This window comes from Numida meleagris, chromosome 25 (assembly GCF_002078875.1).
Source record: "Numida meleagris isolate 19003 breed g44 Domestic line chromosome 25, NumMel1.0, whole genome shotgun sequence".
Classification (NCBI taxonomy): domain Eukaryota; kingdom Metazoa; phylum Chordata; class Aves; order Galliformes; family Numididae; genus Numida; species Numida meleagris.
Window position 1 is genome coordinate 1012329 of NC_034433.1, and position 19070 is coordinate 1031398.

At 55.8% G+C, this 19070-nt stretch overlaps 1 protein-coding gene across 6 annotated transcripts in view; it reads left to right on the forward strand.

Moving 5' to 3' along the window:
• The window catches only part of PPFIA4 (PTPRF interacting protein alpha 4), a 46861-nt gene that overhangs the window by 17842 nt on the left and 9949 nt on the right, over window positions 1-19070 (forward strand). For 2 of the 6 annotated variants that reach the window (XM_021377173.1, XM_021377174.1), the window contains exons 2-17: window positions 2059-2882; window positions 8556-8657; window positions 8743-8907; window positions 9270-9344; window positions 9645-9740; window positions 10167-10388; window positions 10805-10951; window positions 11062-11196; window positions 11833-11916; window positions 12368-12499; window positions 13902-13964; window positions 15270-15361; window positions 17188-17329; window positions 17589-17794; window positions 18210-18450; window positions 18626-18661. In XM_021377173.1, coding sequence (XP_021232848.1) covers window positions 2646-2882; window positions 8556-8657; window positions 8743-8907; window positions 9270-9344; window positions 9645-9740; window positions 10167-10388; window positions 10805-10951; window positions 11062-11196; window positions 11833-11916; window positions 12368-12499; window positions 13902-13964; window positions 15270-15361; window positions 17188-17329; window positions 17589-17794; window positions 18210-18450; window positions 18626-18661 — 2175 coding nt within the window. In that variant the 5' untranslated portion in view covers window positions 2059-2645. Of the gene's footprint in view, window positions 1-2058; window positions 2883-3395; window positions 4034-7969; window positions 7989-8555; window positions 8658-8742; window positions 8908-9269; window positions 9345-9644; window positions 9741-10166; window positions 10389-10804; window positions 10952-11061; window positions 11197-11832; window positions 11917-12367; window positions 12500-13901; window positions 13965-15269; window positions 15362-17187; window positions 17330-17588; window positions 17795-18209; window positions 18451-18625; window positions 18662-19070 lie in introns of those variants that run through there. The other 4 variants (XM_021377177.1, XM_021377178.1, XM_021377175.1 and 1 more) reach the window with 4 other exon arrangements.

Genomic DNA, 19070 nt, shown 5'->3' on the forward strand with positions numbered 1-19070 from the left:
TCAGTCTCCTCGTGCCAAGTGAGTCTCTCCTTTGCAGCTGGGATGGATTTCCATCCCATCATCACCGCCATCAGATTTATGTCTCGGTCATTCCCTGCAGCATTTCCCCTCCCCGAGCTCCCTCAAAGCTTCGCCCACGGGGCTTGTTCCTCTGCACCGTGATTGATGTCTCTTAATTCACGCGTTAATTCCTTCACTTCCTCTCCAGCAGCTGGGAGGGATGAGCCATGGGGCTGCTTTTGCCATTCGCATCACATCGGGCTTGGGGACATCTGGCTTCCCATGGCACAGATACGCTTTCTCCGTTCTCAACCCACAAGCAGAGGCACAGCAGTGAGACAGGATATGAAAGCCACTCTGTATGAGTTTTGCACCCAATCTGATAGGGTTGAGCCCTAGGATAAGACTCCTTTTTGCCAAGATGCTGAGGGGACGGGGTGTCCTCAGTGCAGCCACCCCGGTCACCCTGTCCTAATGGCCAGAGAGGAGCTCGAGTAAGCCTCAGTGTTTCAGGGCAGCATTACATGCCTGTAATAGGCGTTATCCCACCTGAGGAACACAGCTTACATCTGTAAGGCAGAGGCAGTGGGGCAGCCACCTGCGGGACACCCCACCCCCGTGCCCCTGCACGCGGGAGCTGGCTTGCAGCATAACCCGTGCTGGATGCACGTTGAGGGGCCGGTGCTTTTTGCCAGAGCTTCTCTATTTTTAGAGGGTTTTTGTGTCAAACTTCCCATCAGCTGATGAGCCAATGTCAGCCCAAGAACGGAGCTACAGTTCCCTTGGTCTCGGCAGCGGGTGCCTGCACGTCTTTGCGCACGCTGCCTTTAAGCGGGGGGAACGGCCCCACTGTGCTCAGGCTCTTTGATGCCGGGCTTTTATTCCAGTTCAGAAGTCCAGAACAGGCTGCTCTGGCCCTTCACTGCGTGCAGGTCGTTTTGCCCATGTGCACCTTTTGGTTTGAAAGGAGGTGAGGTAAGGATTTTCAGACGTAGTCTCAAGCGTTTCATCTATTGTAAAGCGTTAAAAACTTGCTTTGCTAAGCGGAGCAATCCCATAACCAGCACTAGACAAGTGGCTCTTGTTCCGATCTCACTACACTGTGTTTTGTCCCCTTGCAGGCAAAGTCTTGCATTATGGGATGGGCAGGTCTCCAAGTGGTTGAGGTGACAGTGGTGTGCTGCTGGGGACCCTTGTCCAGCCATAGCAGGCTGAAGCATACCCAAAGGGCTGCGTCAGCAGAAATTCTTGCCTGGCTCCTTGCCTGCAGCAGCACCTCCCAGCACTTCCCAGTACCCTGTGCTCCCATTAGTTGAAGAATCCACATTCTGCTCACAGCTTGTGGGCTGGGAGATGCCCCAGACTCTTGCATATGTGGGTTTGGGCTGCAGAAAGAGAGGCGAGGCTGCATGTACCAGCATCACCCCCAGCACTACATCCCTGGCTCCAGCCTTGCTTTAATCCAGCGTAAATCCAGGCTGCCACCCAAGCTGGCAGCTCTGCCTTTCCCCTGCAGCCTCTCCTCCCTGGCGCTGGCTGGGGAATGACACTTGTGCTTGGGCAGTGATTCAGAGATGCCGCTGCCTCCATCCCCAAGGTGGAGTTGTGACAGACAGAGGATGTGCAGACAGAGGGTCAGCGCCAAACAGCCAGGCCTGCCACATCAGCCCCCTTTGGTGCTGCAGGGAAGGGGAGGGAGAACATTTATCTGATCATTCTGCTTCGATTTTGCCTGATTTTCTGCTAACAAAGACTTTCTGCGACTTGAACCATGGAGTCCCACAGCAACCAGGTGCTCCACAGAGGAGTCTTGGCCTGGGATATGCTTACAGGATTTTGGATCCCAGGCACTCTCTCTGTTCCTGCCTGATTAATACCACACCGGCTGCTGCACAGCAGCTACGTGGGAGCAGGGTGCTACACAACATGTTCCTGTGGGTACTGAGCCCATCTTTTGCACCCACCAGGGTTTGATTGGGTGCAGAATGTTCTGGGAGGGTGCCTTGTGGGGTCTGGGGTCAGCACGAGGGATCTGAACTGTTGTCACCTCTCCTGCAGGTCACCACCTTGTGTTTAAAGAGCTGCAATTCCGAATAAAGACACGTTCCTGCACCAGCTGGGACCATCTCAGTCCACCACAAGGGGTGCACCTCTTCTTCATCTGACTTCTCAACATGCCCAGGCAACCCACATATCCCCCAGAGACTCCCTGGGCTGCTGCCAGCTCAAGTTCACCTCTGGGACGTGTCCCCAAGGATCACTTCCTCCCCCTCTGAGCATCTCTGTGGCTTACCAATGCCCTGGCCCCTTCAGAAGGCATCGGAGCAGCAGCACAAAAGGCTTCAACGACACGGACAGTAGCACGCAGCCGATCAGGGGGATTTAAGACTGTGAGGACCTTGTGGATGCCAAGGCCACCCCTCTGCCTCTGCACAAGCAATGCTGGTTTCTGCTTAGCACTCGGTGGGCACCCAAGAAGGGATGGGGCATCCCTCCACCTTCAACACCCCGTTACCCTCTCCAGTGCTGGCTTCCCTGGCATGTGGGAGCCCATAGCAATGTGATCGGGGCCCCACGGCTCGACAGCACCCACCAGCACCCCGGCACGCACCTCCAGCACCCTCGGCTGCCTGTCACGCCCCACCATGATGTGTGAGGTGATGCCCACCATCAGCGAGGGGGACCCTCTGGGCCCCCCGCAGGGCTCCGAGGCTGATGCCGACTTCGAGCAGCTGATGGTGAATATGCTGGATGAGAGGGACAAGCTGCTGGACACCCTGCGGGAGACCCGCGAGACGCTCTCCGTCACTCAGAGCCGCTTGCAGGAGGCTCTGCGGGAGCGTGACCAGCTCCAGAGGCAGCTCAATTCGGCCCTCCCACAGGTAAGGGCATGGGGGAGTTGGGACTTGCCGTGGCTCTGCTGGGATTGCTGGCTCTACTGAGAGCTGGGTGCTGCAGTGCTCCCAGCTCCTCCACCAGCAGGACCCACTCCAGGTGCTCCAGAGACCTGGATTCGAACTCAGCTTCTACAAGGAGAGATGCTCAGGTCTGGAGAAGAGTAGGGGAGCAACGTTGCAGCTGACCACCTTCCCTGTGTGGTCTTGCAGCATCCCACACCTGGGAGAAGCAGGATTTGGGGGCTTTTGCACCTCTCTGTTGTGGGTAGAATACAGGAGGAGCCCTGCAGCCAGGGGAAGCAGGAGGCTTCAAACACATCCTTGCTTCCTGCTGGTGCTGACATCTCAGATCCTCCTGCCTCACCTGGGCGTTGGGATTTGGGGCACCCCAGGGAGACAGGAGGTGAAATGAGTGGCACCAGCCAGGGCAGAGCTTGGGCTGGTGGCCGGCCAGCCTTCAGCATCCCTTCCCTGCTCCAGAAAGGGGAAGGCAGCTCAGCGGGGAGGCAGCTTGCGTCCCTATGCACGGAGCTGGGCTCTCCACAGGCTGCCCAAAGCAAAACACCCCGCGGTGCTTCCCCGGGAGCTCCTGGGGTCCCCGTGACCCAGAGTTGCTCTGACTCGTGCCCAAGTGCTGGGCAGTGGTGCTGCCACTTCCCACGTGCCGGGGGCCCGCATCCCCTCTGCTCCCTCCAGCACTCACTGCAGAGAGCACACCGGGTCACCCTGAGCGCAGCGCCCGCCCTGCCGCCTCGGATTAAGGGACCGCGCGGATTTACTCTCCGCTCCTGCTCCAATAAAGGGTCCTCGATGCCACGCACGGGCAGCGTGCAGATGGAACAAACTGGGTCAGCACAAAGGCACTCGGTGGCAGCTCTGTGCCTGCAGACCGGCCGCCTGGGTGCCCCGCTGCAGCTCCCTGCCCCGCGGTGAGGGATGCAATGAATGTGGGTGGCAGATGGGGAATTTCCCTGGGCTGCTGCTGCTGCTGCTGCCTGGCTTTTCCCCATGTGGGCACAGGGGGCTCCGGGCACAGCCACCTTCTCAGGAGATGAGGGCTCAACATGAACACGGGGAGCAAACCCAAAGGCGCTCACCTGCCCAATGGGATTAATCCCAGCATGTGCATGTATCAGGTAAGTGGGACGTGGCGGGTTTCTGCCCCGGGGTGCTGTGCAGGGTGTAGGGGGACTTCCCATGCGCCTGCTCCATCCTATTCCTCCTTTTTGGTGTCTCCTTCCTGAGGTCTGTTTTGCCCAGGAGCTTACTGTAGTTTGTCAGACCGTAATGAGAAGGGAGAGGTCAGACTGATTGCTTGAAGAAACCCTTTTTTTTGGAGCAGGGTTGAGCACCCACACACCTCAGTGGCCCTCCGAGGCTGCCATCCCTTTCCTGGTGTCCAGGAGCCAGGCCCTGGCTGTACGGAGGATGCGCAGCCTGGAGATACTTCGACCGGGGAGGTGTCACTCTGCATCCTTTCAGCTGGATGCCTCTGGGATCCAGCACACTGGCTGGATGTGGGGCAGACCCGTGGATGGGGCAGGCAGCAGTGCTCCAGGGATGCTCCTGCCCGGAGCTCCTGTCCCCCCACCCCGTGCCTGTTTGGGGCTTGGCTGCCACATGGCTGAGACCCCCCTACCTAATCCACGGGGGCATCCCTCAGCCCCCAAAAAGGCAGAACTCCAGGGCGATTTCCTGGGGAGACTAAGCTGCCTTAATGCTTCTTTACATGATTTATTTATTCATGTGGGAGCGCTGAACGCGACTTAATCGGGCTGAAAGCTCTCAGCTCCAATCCCTCTCCCCTCCTGCCTGCATGTGGGCATGCAGCTGAGCGCTGGCACTGGGGACCAAGCCCTGTCCAGGGCACGGGTGCTCTCTGCAGTACCCTAGGACCCTGGCACATCTGACAGCTCCCTCCTGCTTGGCTGCTGTGTACAGGTGTGACCCGGGGATGCCACGTGCAGCACTCCAGATGTGTCCAGATGTGCTTGTGCGTCAGGCTGCAGTTATCTATGCCCTGCCCAGGGCTCGGGGGCTTGGCAAGTATCCCTGTCCCCAGCTGTGATGGGGGAGAACGCAGGCTCCCAGATATCACCAAAGCTGCAATGCACAGGGCTACCGATGTCCTGGGAAACCTCCTGCAATTCTTAATTCCAGACCCCACGCCACCACGCCCTCACTGCTCCTTGGGGCTGCCCAGGGAGCTGAGAGCTGGGATTTTTGGGTGGGCAGACCTACTGGGACTTTCAGACCACCTTGGAATCCCGCAGGAGCTGAGCAGGGTCCTGGCATCAACCATCACCACTTTGGGAAAGGACAGAGGAAGATGGCAGCTTCCATGAGTGCCACCATGGGGCCAGTACCATCAGTGGGTGATGGTTGACGCCCTGGGTTTTCCAGGCAGGACTTAATCTTCCTAATGCTTTGCTATGCACTGCTGGGGTTCTGCTTATCCCCTCAGCTGTGGCTTAGGGCTTTCTTGTAGTTCTGCACTGCTCCTGGGACAGTGAGTTGAGACTGAGGTGATGGACTGTCTCCTCCCAGCATGGACAGACAGACAATGCTCCATCCCTCACACGATGCTGATTTCCCGGTGTGGGCAGCCTTCCCACATCGCCCTCCATTGCCTCCTTGCCTGTCAGGAGCAATCACTCTAATTAGGGGCTTTAAAATGCCATGAATCACACAGCTGGAGCCAGCTCATTTTTGAAGCTCGGGTATGTTGGAGCGGTGGCCATGCACCAGCCACAGCATGGGATTTTGCTCGCTTTGGTGAAATCTTAGCTGTGCTGCAGATGGCATGGGGAGAAGCACTTCCCCATTTCAGCTTTTCTACTCTCTGAGCTGTCTCCTCTTGGTATAAAGTGACTGAGCTTCTTGAGCCTCTCCTTGAGGTCTCCAGGCACCTGTTTCACAACCAGGAGACCGTGAACCCAGAACGTGCCCAGTGCTGACCAAAGAGCCCAGCCCTGAGCCACAGCATCCCATTTCAGTGCATCTTGTGGTGCTCCACATCTCCATCCCTGCTTGTACTGTGAAACAGCATCCATGCCCCTGCGTCCCTCCTGCACAGGGCTTGGTGCTGAGCCCAGCCAGTCGCACTCATCTGGCTTTGGGTGGTTTGGTTTTAATCCAAATTAGCCATTTCCCAGGCTTCTGGGCTTCCCACAGGGCTCCTGGGTGCTCTCACTGCTGTGTCTGATTATCCTTCATTTGATTGAAGATCAGGCACCTCTGCTCCACTTTCTAATCCATTTAGAGGTGTCCCTGCTTAGTCTGAGTGTTTGCTGGAGCCAGCGCATGCAGCACATCTCCACATCTGACCATGGCCAAGGGACAGGCAAGTCTCTGCCTCCTCTTTGCTGCTGGGGCTTAGGGCAACAGCACCTGCAGACTGGAGGAGAAGCTGTGCTCTGTGGTGTGCCTGTCCTCAGCTGGGGCCTGGGGACATTTGTCCTTATTGTCCCCATGTCCTCTTGGGTGCCTGCTGGTGGCCTGGCAATCACTGTGCTGGGCCAGGGCTGATGGAAGTAGCTTATATATGGGTGATGGAGTGAATTAGTCCTATTTTTATTCCCAAAGCATCAAAATGAGCTCTGCAGGTGCCTCCAGCCCTGCAAGCTCAGCTAACCCTTATTGCATGCTGCTGTCCTGTCTCACCTCAGGGGTGCTGCTATTTTTGGTGGGAAATACTCTTTTTTTTTTGCAGCTTTCCCCCAAGGAAGGACGGGTGTTACCATCTCTTGGGATGCTCTGGGCTTGGCAGTTTGCTGAGCATCTCTGTTGCTGCTGTGCTTCCTACCCCATGTCTGTGGGTTTCCAAAGAGCTGCAGCAAGGAGAGCGTTCCTCTCCACAGCCCCCACTTCTGTGGGGCAGAGTGAGAGCTCTCCAACCTCTGCAGGTTTTGGAGGCTTTGGATGTGCTGAGTCCCCGCAGCTCAACCTACCAAAGCTCAGGCTGTGGAAAGCCTGGCTGCCTGTCCCCAACCCAAAGCAGCCATCAGTACGGGGACACCCCATCTCAGTGCCTCTCACTGCTGCCCTTTACACTCACCAGCTTTCCCAGCCCCGGTGTAATCCACAGGGCTGCTCGTGAGCTGCTCGCTCTTGCGTGCCAGCACTTGCGTAACGCAGCAGTGCGCGCATCCGCCTGTGGCACCGCGCTGTGCCGAGCCCTAATCCCACGGTGTTGGGAAAGCTTGGGCTGGGCACCGCCGTCCCTGTGCTTTAAGGGGCTGTGGGGTGGTCCAAGAGCAAACGTGGGATGGTGCCTGGGCGTTGTAGGAGCTGGTGAGGGAGGTTTTGGCGTGACGTGACCATTTTGGGGGATGGGGATGATGCCAGGTCTGGAGCAGTCCCTGGGGAAGTGATGGGGCAGGAGTGGGCTTGGATGCTGCAACACAGTGGGGAGGATGCTGGGTAGGAGCAGCTCTGAGGCATGGGGATGGGCAAAAACATGCTCATTCGTAGAGACAGCGACTGGCTTGGCTGCTGGAATTGCTCTTTCCCTTCTTCCCCACTGAACCACGCTTAGGTCCTGTCCCACTGTGGGGTCTTAGTACCACCAGTGACACCACTGCCCCCCAGCCACGTCACTGCAGGCAGCTCGGGGCACGGTGTGGCAAGGGAGAGGGAAAATTTAGCTGAGACAAACAGGGATTAAAACACTCTTATTTTTGTGGTGGGAATTCAGCTGTGGCAAGAGGTTCCCCTTTGAGCTGAGCAGAGCGTTTAATTCAAACTGAGCCTCAACGTCTTGCTTCAGCTTGAAGGATTTTTTTTTTTATTTGTTTAACCTGAAAATTAGAGTGAAAGAGATTTTCATGCTGGGAAACGGCTCTCAGCCTCCAGTCAAAATTTGGTTTGTTAATGCTCAAGCAAATCTTTTCTCAGCCTCTTCTGCAACCCTTTTCCTTTTCAGTTCTTCTCAACAATGCTGTGAAATGGGTGTAAATTCATGAAGCGTTTCCTCATTTGCATTTTTCACCCTAAAAAGACCCAGCTGAAAAATGTTGCATAGCCCCTGTGCAAACTGGTGCCTGAAACGGCAACTGGGAGCAGTGGGAGAGTGCTCCTAGGCCAACCCAGGTGCTTGGTTTTTGTTTTTAAAGAGAAAACGAACCCTTCTGCACCGTGGGAACTTGATAGCAGGTTTCTTTTCTGCTCCAGCATAGTCAGAGTTGCAAGCACTGTGTTTCTGAGGAGTCCACGTATCCCCAGTGATGTGCTGGGTTTGCAGCTTGGCTGTGGCATCACTCTGCGCACGGCTCTTTCTTGCTGGATATCACTTTCCAGGAAGGACTGATGATGCAAGCAAGGACTGGTGGCTCTGGCCAAACTGGTGGCGACTGGGAGACATGCTTTAAATGCCGCTGGGGACCTTTGGAGCCAGGGAGCAGTTTCATGGACATCAAACCAAGTGGTTAAACACTGGGATGCTGCATTCCTTGCTTGTCTAAAGCACAAAGGGAGGCCAGGAATAAATCACCTCCCAGCTTGCCTGTGTTGCTGTCTGATCCCCATGCTGTATCCATCACTCACAGTCGGGTTCGGGTGGGAAATGCTCCATGCTGGAGGTCCCAGCAGCGGGGTCGGGACGCTGGCTCTGTCTCCATCACAGTCTCCCAGCTAACAGCCATGCCCTGATTCCCACAGGAGTTTGCAACGCTGACGCGGGAGCTCAGTGCATGCCGGGAGCAGCTCCTGGAGAGGGAAGAGGAGATCTCAGAGCTGAAAGCTGAGCGCAATAACACCCGGGTAAGTGTGAGAAAGCTGTCTAGCTTTCAGTCCCCAGAAACGTAGGATGCCGTGGGCTGCTGAGCTCACATCTGCCCTCTTGCAGCTCTTGCTGGAGCACCTGGAGTGCCTGGTGTCAAGGCATGAGCGGTCCCTGAGGATGACCGTGGTCAAGCGTCAGGCTCAGTCACCATCTGGGGTTTCCAGTGAGGTCGAGGTGCTCAAGGCGCTCAAGTCACTCTTTGAGCATCACAAGGCACTGGATGAAAAGGTGAGATGGGCCGCTGGGATCTGATGAGGAGTGCTGGCCTTTGGCACCCTGGTTTGTTCTTTGCATTCCGTATAGTTCTTCCCGATTCATTTCCTTCAAACATCTTTCTCTGATGAAAGACATCTCCAAGCTCCCCTGGCCGTGGCTGTCCTCCAAGACTCAGATTAACCCAGGCTGTTCCTCTATAACATGCTTTTGCTGTCCCAGGCAAGAGCCTGGAGCATTCCTGAGCCTGTGCCCTGGAATTGAATCCATCTGAGCCTGGCCCTCAGCCAGATCAGAGGCACTAGGGGTTTCCCTGGCTCCTGGGCATCCTCATCCTAATAAATAACCACATTTCCCATTATCTAACCCAACTGCAGGTCAGAGAGCGCTTGCGAGCATCCTTAGAGCGGGTGGCAACCTTAGAGGAGCAGCTTGTGGATGCCCATCGGCAGGTAAGAGGTGTTTGGAAGCCAATGCCAGACCCTTGCTGGGGAACTGCTGGGCTACAACTACTTGCATTTATGCCACCCTTGTGCATTCTTGTTGAATTTGGTGAACTGTGGCCCCCACACGATCGTGCAGTTCAGAAAAGTGTCATTTGGGCATTTTTTAATGTAAGGCTATTCTAAAATTCCTATTTACATGAAGGCTTACCTATATTTAATATTTAAGAGGAAACCTTGTAAATTCTGCAGCCTCACTCACAGCCACTCTCATTTCTCTGTTATTAATTAATCCTTGTTGGTGTGCAGGTGGCAGCTCTGCAGCAAGGTGCTACTCGAGAGGCCCCAGCAGGTGAGCGGGATGAGAGGGAGCCCAAGGAGCCAGCACAGAAGCTTCCCTGGAAGGTGAGAGCCCCAGAAACTCCTGCTCTGACCATGCTCACCAGGGCCATGGTTTCTCTGAATTCCCTGTTGCAGGATCCAGGGTGCTGAAAGCTTTTTGCCCTCTGGGTGCACATCCCTAGGGAATGCCCTTCTCAGTGCAGGGGAATTTGTGCTCCCACTCGGATGCTCCCAGGGGCTCAGCCTCCCAGAGATGCTCTGCATATCCAGGGATTCAGCCCTTAGCCACCCATGTCCCACTGTGCCTATGATAATCCACATCCCTGGCTAGTGGAGACTGTTCACAGGGGTCCCAAAGGGCCATGCCAACCTCTCAGGCACATTGCTGGGTCCCTGCAGGGCCATGTTCACCCACTGCACAGCCACAGGCTGTGCCATCTCATGCTTTGGGGCAGCCAGGCATCCACCTCCCTCTCTGCTGCCTTGCAGCGGCTCTCCAACGGCTCTGTCCACCCGGATGATGAGGCAGGGCGGGTGGTGGAACTACAGGAGCTCCTGGAGAAGCAGAATTTCGAAGTGGTCCAGGCCAAGGAGCATATCTCTGCATTGGCTGCCAGTGTCGCCGAGCTGGAGGAGGATCTGGGCACTGCCAGGAAGGATCTGATCAAATCCGAAGAGATGAGCAGCAAGTACCAGAGGGACCTCCGAGAGGTGAGACCCTGCCCTCTTGCACTGCAGTACCTGTTGCAGTTGCAGAGACGTGCACAGCTGCTCGAGGCTGGGAAGGGATAGTGCACACAGAGAGAAGAGTGAAGGCCAGTATTCCCCCAAGGAGGACCTTGCTTTTGGGGGTTGTCCCCAAGACCATCAGTAGCAGTGCCCTGATGTTAGAAGCAGACAATGTGATACACAGGTGTGCTGCAGACCCAGGGCAGTGAGCTGTGGCCATGTCAGAACATTTCCCCGTGACTCTCCCTTTATCCCTCTCCTACTCGTCTTTGTGTGCAGCAGGGGTTTGATTGCATCCTTGGACTTGGGGTGTCCCAGGCTCAGAGGAGCTGTGTGGCCCAGTTGTTCCCAGACTGGTGGCCACAGATCAGGACATGACAGTCCCATCACTTCCTCAGGCTCTGGCTCAGAAGGAGGACATGGAGGAGAGGATCACCACACTGGAGAAACGCTACCTGGCAGCCCAGCGAGAAGCCACCTCCATCCACGACCTCAACGACAAGCTGGAAAGTGAACTGGCCAACAAGGAGTCCCTGCACCGCCAGGTACTGAACCAGGACCCAGAGGCTCCCACTACCCCAGGGACATGGGAGGGAGAAGTGGGGCTGGGGACAGGCTGCAGGTTCCAGGTGACACATCCTGATGTGTCACACAGTGCGAGGAGAAAGCCCGGCACCTGCAGGAGCTGCTGGAGCTGGCGGAGCAGAAATTGCAGCAGACAATGCGGAAAGCAGAGACACTGCCTGAGGTGGAAGCAGAGCTGGCCCAGCGCATCGCTGCACTCACCAAGGCAAGTGTGTGGGGTGCCATGGGGCGCTTGGAGACTGAGGGGTCAGGGGACAGCGCAGGAACCAGAGGGTGAGGCAGGTCTGGTGGCCCACCTACAGAGACAGCCCCTGACAGGCTCAGGGCGCCCTGCTATTAGGCCCAGCCTTTGTGCTTTGCTGCCCTCTGCCTCCTGTGTGGCTGCAGGGACAATGAACAGCTTTTAAAACTCCTGATGACTCCTGCACATGCAGAGTTTGCTCCTTTCCTTCAGCTCTCTCCCCAAGGCATGATGGAGCTGCTTGGTCAGGGTGATCTTCGCGTGTTGCTGGGATCGCTCTGAAACAAAGAGGAGGAAGAAGGAACCAGGCTAGATACGGGAGAGTGCAGGCATGGAGGAAGGCATGGATATGGCCAGCCCTGACATTTCAGAGTGCTGGGATGAGTACCAATTTGCTTTTGGAGCATCCCTATCTCCAGTCCCCTTGCTAGCAGTTGTTTCAAAGCTCACAGCGCAGCGAGCCATGTTGGGGATGCAGGCAGAAGAAGAGAGTGCCACATCTCAGGAAGGGATGCAAATGCAGGGATGGAGGGGGGGATGCAGGAGGACCTGTGTGGTTTTGGGAAATGCCATCTGAGAGGACTGCTCTGCTTTTCCCAGGCAGAAGAGAGGCATGGGAGCATCGAGGAGCATCTCCGACAGCTGGAAAGTCAGCTGGAGGAGAAGAACCAGGAGCTGGCCAGGGTAAGTGCTGCTCAGCCTGAATGGGAGAGTCCTTGCAGGTCCCGATCTTGCCTCAGTTCCCCCTTGCCTTGGCAGCTGGGTTCCTGGAGACAGTGTAAAGGGCTGGCTCACTGCTGTCTCCAAAACGGAGTGAGGAGAAAGGCCTGGTTAATATTTTCCTCCCACTGGAATCTGGAAAGTGTCACTGTATTGTGACTGGCTATGAGGGGTGCACGGGTCAAGCTGGTGGGAAGTCAGGCACTCTTTTCTCATCCCTAGCCATGAAATAGCAGAGACCAGCAGGCAACCAGCAGAGGATTCAATCTGTGCTGTAAATGGTAGATATGTCCCCGGAAGCTGGGTCATCTGTGACACCAACAGCAGCAACAGGATGGCAGGTCACTGAGCTCCTCATAGCAGGAGGAGCAGATCCACTGGATGTGCTGTGACTGGTTGCTGTTTGCTGCTGCAGGCTCGTCAGCGGGAGAAGATGAACGAGGAGCACAACAAGAGGCTCTCGGACACAGTGGACAGGCTGCTGAGCGAGTCCAATGAGCGGCTGCAGCTGCACCTCAAGGAGAGGATGGCGGCCTTGGAGGAAAAGGTAGTGGCTAAGTGTAAGGGGTCTTTGGAGAGGTGCAAGGTCTGCAGCCCCTCCAGCACGGAGCCTCAGCCAGCTGCAGCACAGGAGTTTGGAAGCACCCATGCAGGGATGGGGAATCGATCCCATGCAGGATGCCAGCCAGGTGCCAGGGCTGGTGGGATTGTAGGGAAGCGTGCTCAGCTCATCTCCAGCCAGCCCTCACTTATCAGGATTCACTCCCTACTGCCTTCACCTCTGACAGCAGCAGGATTCATCCTGCTCCATTCCCATGCTTCTCTGTGTCTGCATCGGTGCAGCCTCAACTGCAGCCTGCTCCCAGCTGTCAGAACGAAACCCTACTGCATTTTGCAGGAGAAAATGCAGCATTTGTCCTCTAGCCCTCCACGTGCTGCGTTGAAACCTCCCTTTTCACCAGGCCCTGCTGCCAGACCGATCTGCCTTCTCCAAGCCAAGGCAGTGTCTGTGAGCAGCATCCCAGCTCCCACCCTGCTTGCCCGGGGAGCCAGGCTTTCTTCTGAACTGCATGAATGCAATTTGCTGGGAGAGTGGGTGACCCAGAGCAGGAATAAACTATGAAACATCAACAGGAGATCAGCCCATGATAATTCATCTCTGTTTGGGTTCCTGCAGGGACCAGGCTCCCCTGGTCCCCCAAATCAGACCAAAGAGGGGATGCAGCCCCTTGCTAATGCCTCCAGGAACAGATCTATCTCCCTGCTGCTCTGCACCTCCTGTCCCAAACCAGACCTGTCTGTGCCAGCACGTCCAGCCATTCAGCAGATGTCTGAATGGCTCTGGATAAAGAACAGGAACACACATGGGACCAAATCCAAATTCTTCTCCCAGCAAGCAATGAGGACCAGAGTGGTGGCACCTTGTGGAGGGGCATCGTGGGTTCCCCAGCCTGCTGCCATCTCTGGCACATCCAGAATGTTTCTCAAGGTCATCCCTGGGCAAAAATGCTGCTATTTGGCCTCCAAAAAAGAGCACTAGGTCAGGTAGTTGCAAGCTTTGCTTCCTCCCTGCTTCTTCTCTAGCGCTGATGCAGGAGCCATTTTTTGATTCGGCTGCATGAGGAGTTGATCTCCTCTGAGCCAGACTTCCTAATCTGTAAACCATGGCTATCAAATCTCTTAATTGCTGCTTGTCCAATGTGGGACCAAAGCTGGGCCTGGCAGCCCTGCTTGAGGAGCAGAAGGTTTGCAGAGAGGACTGGTTCATGGGCAAGTAGGTGAGGAATAGTTTGGGAGTCATCACTGTCCCTCCTGCTAGGTGCCCAGCCCACCGTCCATGCAGCGATTCCACGCTGGCCAACCCCATGAGGCCACACAGCCATTTCCTAAATGATGTCTCTTCTTCTTTCCTGTTTTTGTTCCCTTTTCTTTTGTTTCATTTTTCAAAGAACACATTGTTACAAGAGCTGGAAAATACCCAAAAGCAGATAGAGGAACACCAGCACGACAAGGTAAATGCTGCTGCAGGGAGCCTGCCCTAGTGACTGCGCTTTCTCACTCCTAATCCCTGACTAGTGGCAATCGTGCCACCTAAAATACTCTAGTTTCGGAGGAGCTGGGATCCCAAAGCACCCAGCAGCAGGAGGCCACAAACTAACCCACGCAGTGGATGGAAGCTGCCACCCACCTCCCCGGAGACCCCCGGTTCGGTTCCCTAACAGGCATGTTCAGTCCCATCTCTGTATTTCTATCACGTTCATCCATCCCCCCACCGAGGACAGGAGTGAGGCCGTGGTGGCTTCATTCTCATTTCTAGAGGGGGGTTTGCCCCTGTGCTTTTGGTGCAGCCTGGCCGTAAGTGACAGTGCTTCTGGGGCAGCCACATTCCCTTCAGCCCCGAGGCTGTCCCAGCCCCCTCTTTCTGTTGGTGGGGAGATCCATGCCCAGCTCCATGCCCAGCTTGCAGAAATCCCTGCAGGTCTTCACACCTTCCCTGCTCTCAGATAAAACATCTCTGTAGGGTCTGCGAGGCGAGTCCGAAGCTGGAAGGTTGCATCTTTTGAAGCAACAGGAGCTTTTGGGATGTGCCCTGTGTCTCATGCATGGCTGGGAAGGCTGGGGAGCTGCTTTCCCCCTCACTGGCACCCTCTGCTCTCCCAGATGCTCCCTGCCTGCAACAAGAAGTTAGAGGGCGCTGCTTTTGCTCCCTAACCACAGCTGCTCTCAGAGGCAGAGCTTCAGAGACCCGCATGATACTGCCCGCATGTTGCCCCCCACCCCGGTTCAGCCCATTTGCCCATGGGACTGGATCCTGCTGTGCCTTTGAGGATTCTATCCCTCTGCCTTTCTGCCCACCTGCAGCTTCCCCCAGCATCTCCCGCAGGACAGCATGGTCACATAGTGCAGGCACAGGTTCCCCTCCTGGGGCTGGCAGCGGGAGGGATGAGCCCAGCATCAAATTTGGCTGGTGGATCCCTTGCTGCTGACTGTTTCCCACGGTGAATGTGCACATGCAGCCTGGAGCAAAGCCAGAGCACCTTAGTGGGACCAGTTCTCCTTCACCTTGCAAGCCAGCATCGCTTCGAGCGCGCATGTGTCTGTGATCACTCCTTCCCTTCGCGGCATTGCCCCGGCATCATCATTCACTGTCGCCTGCATGAGCTGTTTCTTTACTGGTGTACCAAAGGTACTTTGAAGATGGGGTGGAGACTTTTAGAGGGAAAACCTGGAAGTAGCTACGGATGTGGTTTGCCCCAAACTTGGCTGCTCTTCAGCGCAAAACCAACCCCTCTGCCCGTCTGTTTTGCCCCAAACAGCGGCGGTTGTCAGATGAGATCGACAAACTGCGGCTGGAGGTTGATCAGCTCAAGACCAGAAGTGGGACATTTGTGGAGAGCGTACACACAAGGTGAGAGGCTCCTCCCGAAACCCCGCTTTCGGATGCACACCCCACTGCTGTGGTTTTGGGGCATGTTTCTTTTAGGGCCCCAAAATGCTGTTGGCGTTGGGTATTTCAGTGCCAGCAAGCCTTGATGCAGAGCTGCACGGTGGCTCATCACAGCCAATCCGTCTTGGGGTGAGACACAGACTGTTGAGAATAGCCCAGCCCAAATGAATGACCCCAGATTTGCTCTTCTGAGGGCAAAACAAGACACCCACTGGACATACGTTTCTTTTTTTGCACGAAGGACTCAGAGTTCATGTAACCTCTCTCTCAGCTGTGTCACCTCTGGGATGGCTTTATCCAGGTCCTGTTGTCACTGCTCAGCTCACACTGCCACGGATCACGTACCATTTTCTTCACTTGGACTCATTTTCAGTCCTGCAAATGTCTCCCATGAGCACAGGGTTGTTCCTCCCTATATACGTTGCAATAGGAGGCATGAGGTTTGGGGCTTGCTTTAGGAAGACGAAAGCATTTGCCCAGAGCAATCAGCAGGTTTTCCACCACGGTGGGTCTGGTTTCCAGCAGAGGGACAGATCTGGGCTCCCCGCCCCCAGCAAAATCACCAACATGAGCAGCTCGGCTTGGCGTCAGCTCAGTGTTTGCAGACGAAGGCACAACCCAAGTTTCAAGAGGATTTAAGCTGTGGAGCTGCTGACAAGCTGCTCCTAAGCTAAAAACAGATAAAGGCGCCTTAGACAAAAGCTGACATTTCAGCTGGGGGATTATTCCAGCCCCTGTAACTCAAGCTTTCTGCTGAACCATCCTTTAAGAAATAAAAAACTAATAAGTAAGCAACGTCCATGTTGCCCTTACAGACCCCTACAAGCAGGTCCCATCTATGCTCCAGACACTCCTCCAGCACTCAGCTGTCCTTCATCCTCACAAGTTCCACCTCACTCTCCCCGTTTCTTCTTTCCAATGCTGACACGTGTCCTTCAGGCACTTTTGTCTCTGCTGGCAGCAGATTTGAGGCTTGCCGCAACATCTCCCATTATTTCCATCCTCTTTGGGAGGTGACTTTGCAGCTGGTGGTTGCTCCCAGCAATCCCTTGATGCCCCCAACCCACATTTTGATTGCTCAGAAGAGGACACAGTCTTTGCTCAGCCACATGGATGGTCTTTAGGGTAAGGAGGTGTGAGCAGGTGACATGGAGATATGCACGGAGTCCCACAAGTGGCAGTAAGTGGCCTCGTGTCCCACTGCAGCTGCTGCATTGCTCTCTTCCTGAGCACCAGCACAAGCTTGGAGGAGGAGGATAGAGAAGTCCCAGATGGTTTCTGGTGGGGAGTCCCAAGTGATGCTCATGCCCTTGCACCTGGAAGATCTGTTTCAAATGGGATTTTATTCATCAGGGTTTTTCTTGTGGAAATATTGAAGAAGACTTAAAAAGAAGCACTGCCCACCTAAGTCCCATTGTGGGGACAAGGAAGTCACACTCAAGGGGACTCTAGACATGCTGGGAAGTGCAGGCTGTGCTGGACTGCACGGGCCAAAACTGGATGGATGTTAGTGGGCACTACAGCAAAAGGGGAGGTAACAGTGGGGCAGGGCCCAGGGCTGAGCTTCCTACAGGCCGTGAACATGTCTCCAGGGTTAGGATTGGGGGAATGAGACACTCTTCTCCTCTGGAGCCTGGTTTTGCAGCAGAGCAGGGAGGCATTGCTGGGGTGGTCATTCCAGAGTGGCCCTGTCCCCCTCCTCTGTCCTGAGGGCTATGTCGAAAGCAGCCAGGGGACAGGATCATCCTTGCATGGGCAATGTCCACAACAGAACTCTCTCTCCACAGGTCCCACATGGGCAGTGCCACAGACCTGCGCTTCCCTCTGAGTGCTGTGGTCCATGCCCCTGCTGAGCCCTTTGGCACAGCCCCAGGCCTGCCTCGGACACAGAAGGGCCGATTTGCTGCCAGGAGAGAGGAGCCAGCCAAGGTAACCCACCTTCCTGCCAACACGGGGCCAGGACTGGGGTCAGCATTGGGGTCTCCCTGCACCCTGCACGCTGGTCTCACATCTCCCTGATCTGGGGACGTGGGGCAATTTCCTTCACCTGGCAAGTGGATGGGAGGTACATGACAAGATTGGTTTCCCCCTGGGGTTGTGCTGTGGTTGACCGTTGCTTGGAGGCCTCCAGTTTGGCTTTCGGGGACACGGAGGTGCCATGTGGGACCAGAGGATTTTGTTCCCCCAGGACTGGGAGCAGGCCCAGGCAGGCAGCGTTCTGGCCACGGGGCCTCACGCCTATGACAGCGATCCTGAGATCTCTGATGTGGATGAGGACGACCGCGAGACGCTCTTCAGCTCCATGGATGTGCTCTCCCCTGGTGGGCACTCGGATGCCCAGACCTTGGCCATGATGCTCCAGGAGCAGCTGGATGCCATCAACGAGGAGATCAGGTAGAGGCCACAGCCTAAGCCTAAGCCTGGCTCTGAAATGGCTTCAGAGTGGGGAGGAGGATTTGATGCCCTAAAATTGATGTCTTGGTCCAACTTTAGACAGGGAAATGGCTCCGGGACATCTAGCCACAGGGCTTGGTTATTCCTTTCCTTTGGTGACATCAGTTCTGGTTCACAGAAAAGATCACTGTTTAAAAAAAAAAAAAAGGAGAGAGAAACTGGGACATCTCTCAGCCTTGGTTTATGTGGATTTTGATGGCTCTTACTGCCATTCCTAGAGATCAGGGGCTCAAGTCGCTGCACCCAGGCTGCCTTTCCATAGTGTCCGTAAATCCCATGGCTGGGAGGTGCTAGAGGTCAAGGACCACCCTGGAATAGTGGAGATCCAGGAGCCCTGATCCCACTGCTCCTCCAGGATGATCCAAGAGGAAAAGGAGTCCACCGAGCTCCGTGCGGAGGAGCTGGAGACCCGTGTGACGAGCGGCAGCATGGAAGGCCTCAACCTCACCCAGCTCTGCAAAAGGGCCTCCATCCCCACCTCGCTGACAGCCCTGTCCCTGGCCAGCTCATCCCCACCGCTCAGCGGCCGCTCCACCCCAAAGCTGACTTCCCGCAGCGCTGCTCAGGACCTGGACCGCATGGGGATCATGACGCTGGTGAGGATGCTCATGGGGCAGATGGGAGCCTGGGCACGGGGTGTGCATGTGGCTGCTCAGGGTGGAAGTGGCATCCCAGTGAGTGGTGTGGAACAGGATGCCTGTGTTTGCTGAGGGGTTTCTCCATTAACTGCCACCCTTTCTGTGTCTCTCTTGCTTTCTCCCTTGCAATCAGCCCAGCGACTTGAGGAAGCACCGGCGGAAACTACTAGTGAGTGGCTCCCACTCCGCTGGTTTTTGTCCAAGCCCCTTTTCCAGCCTGCTCCTGGCTTTGCCCACACCAGGCCAGGGTGCACCAGGTGTGGGGTGGAGCAGGGGACCCCAGGGATTCAGCAGGAGGATCGGGGGATCCCATAAGGTGCTTGGAGATGTTCCAGCTGGCAGCCTGAAGTTCTGCAGGACACAGGAAGGGTCAGACAGCCCCTGGGTCCTCAAACACTGAGCATCCCTTTTGGGAACAGGGTGTATTTGGGACATTCCCATCTGTCTTCCTCAGAACTTTCTGCTGTGGCAGCAGCTTTTGTCCCTACACCCTGACCTGGGCCATGGAGCTGTATACGCTGTCCTTCCCATTCCCCATCTTCCCAGGATCTTGGCCCTGTGGCTGAATCCTCCCCATC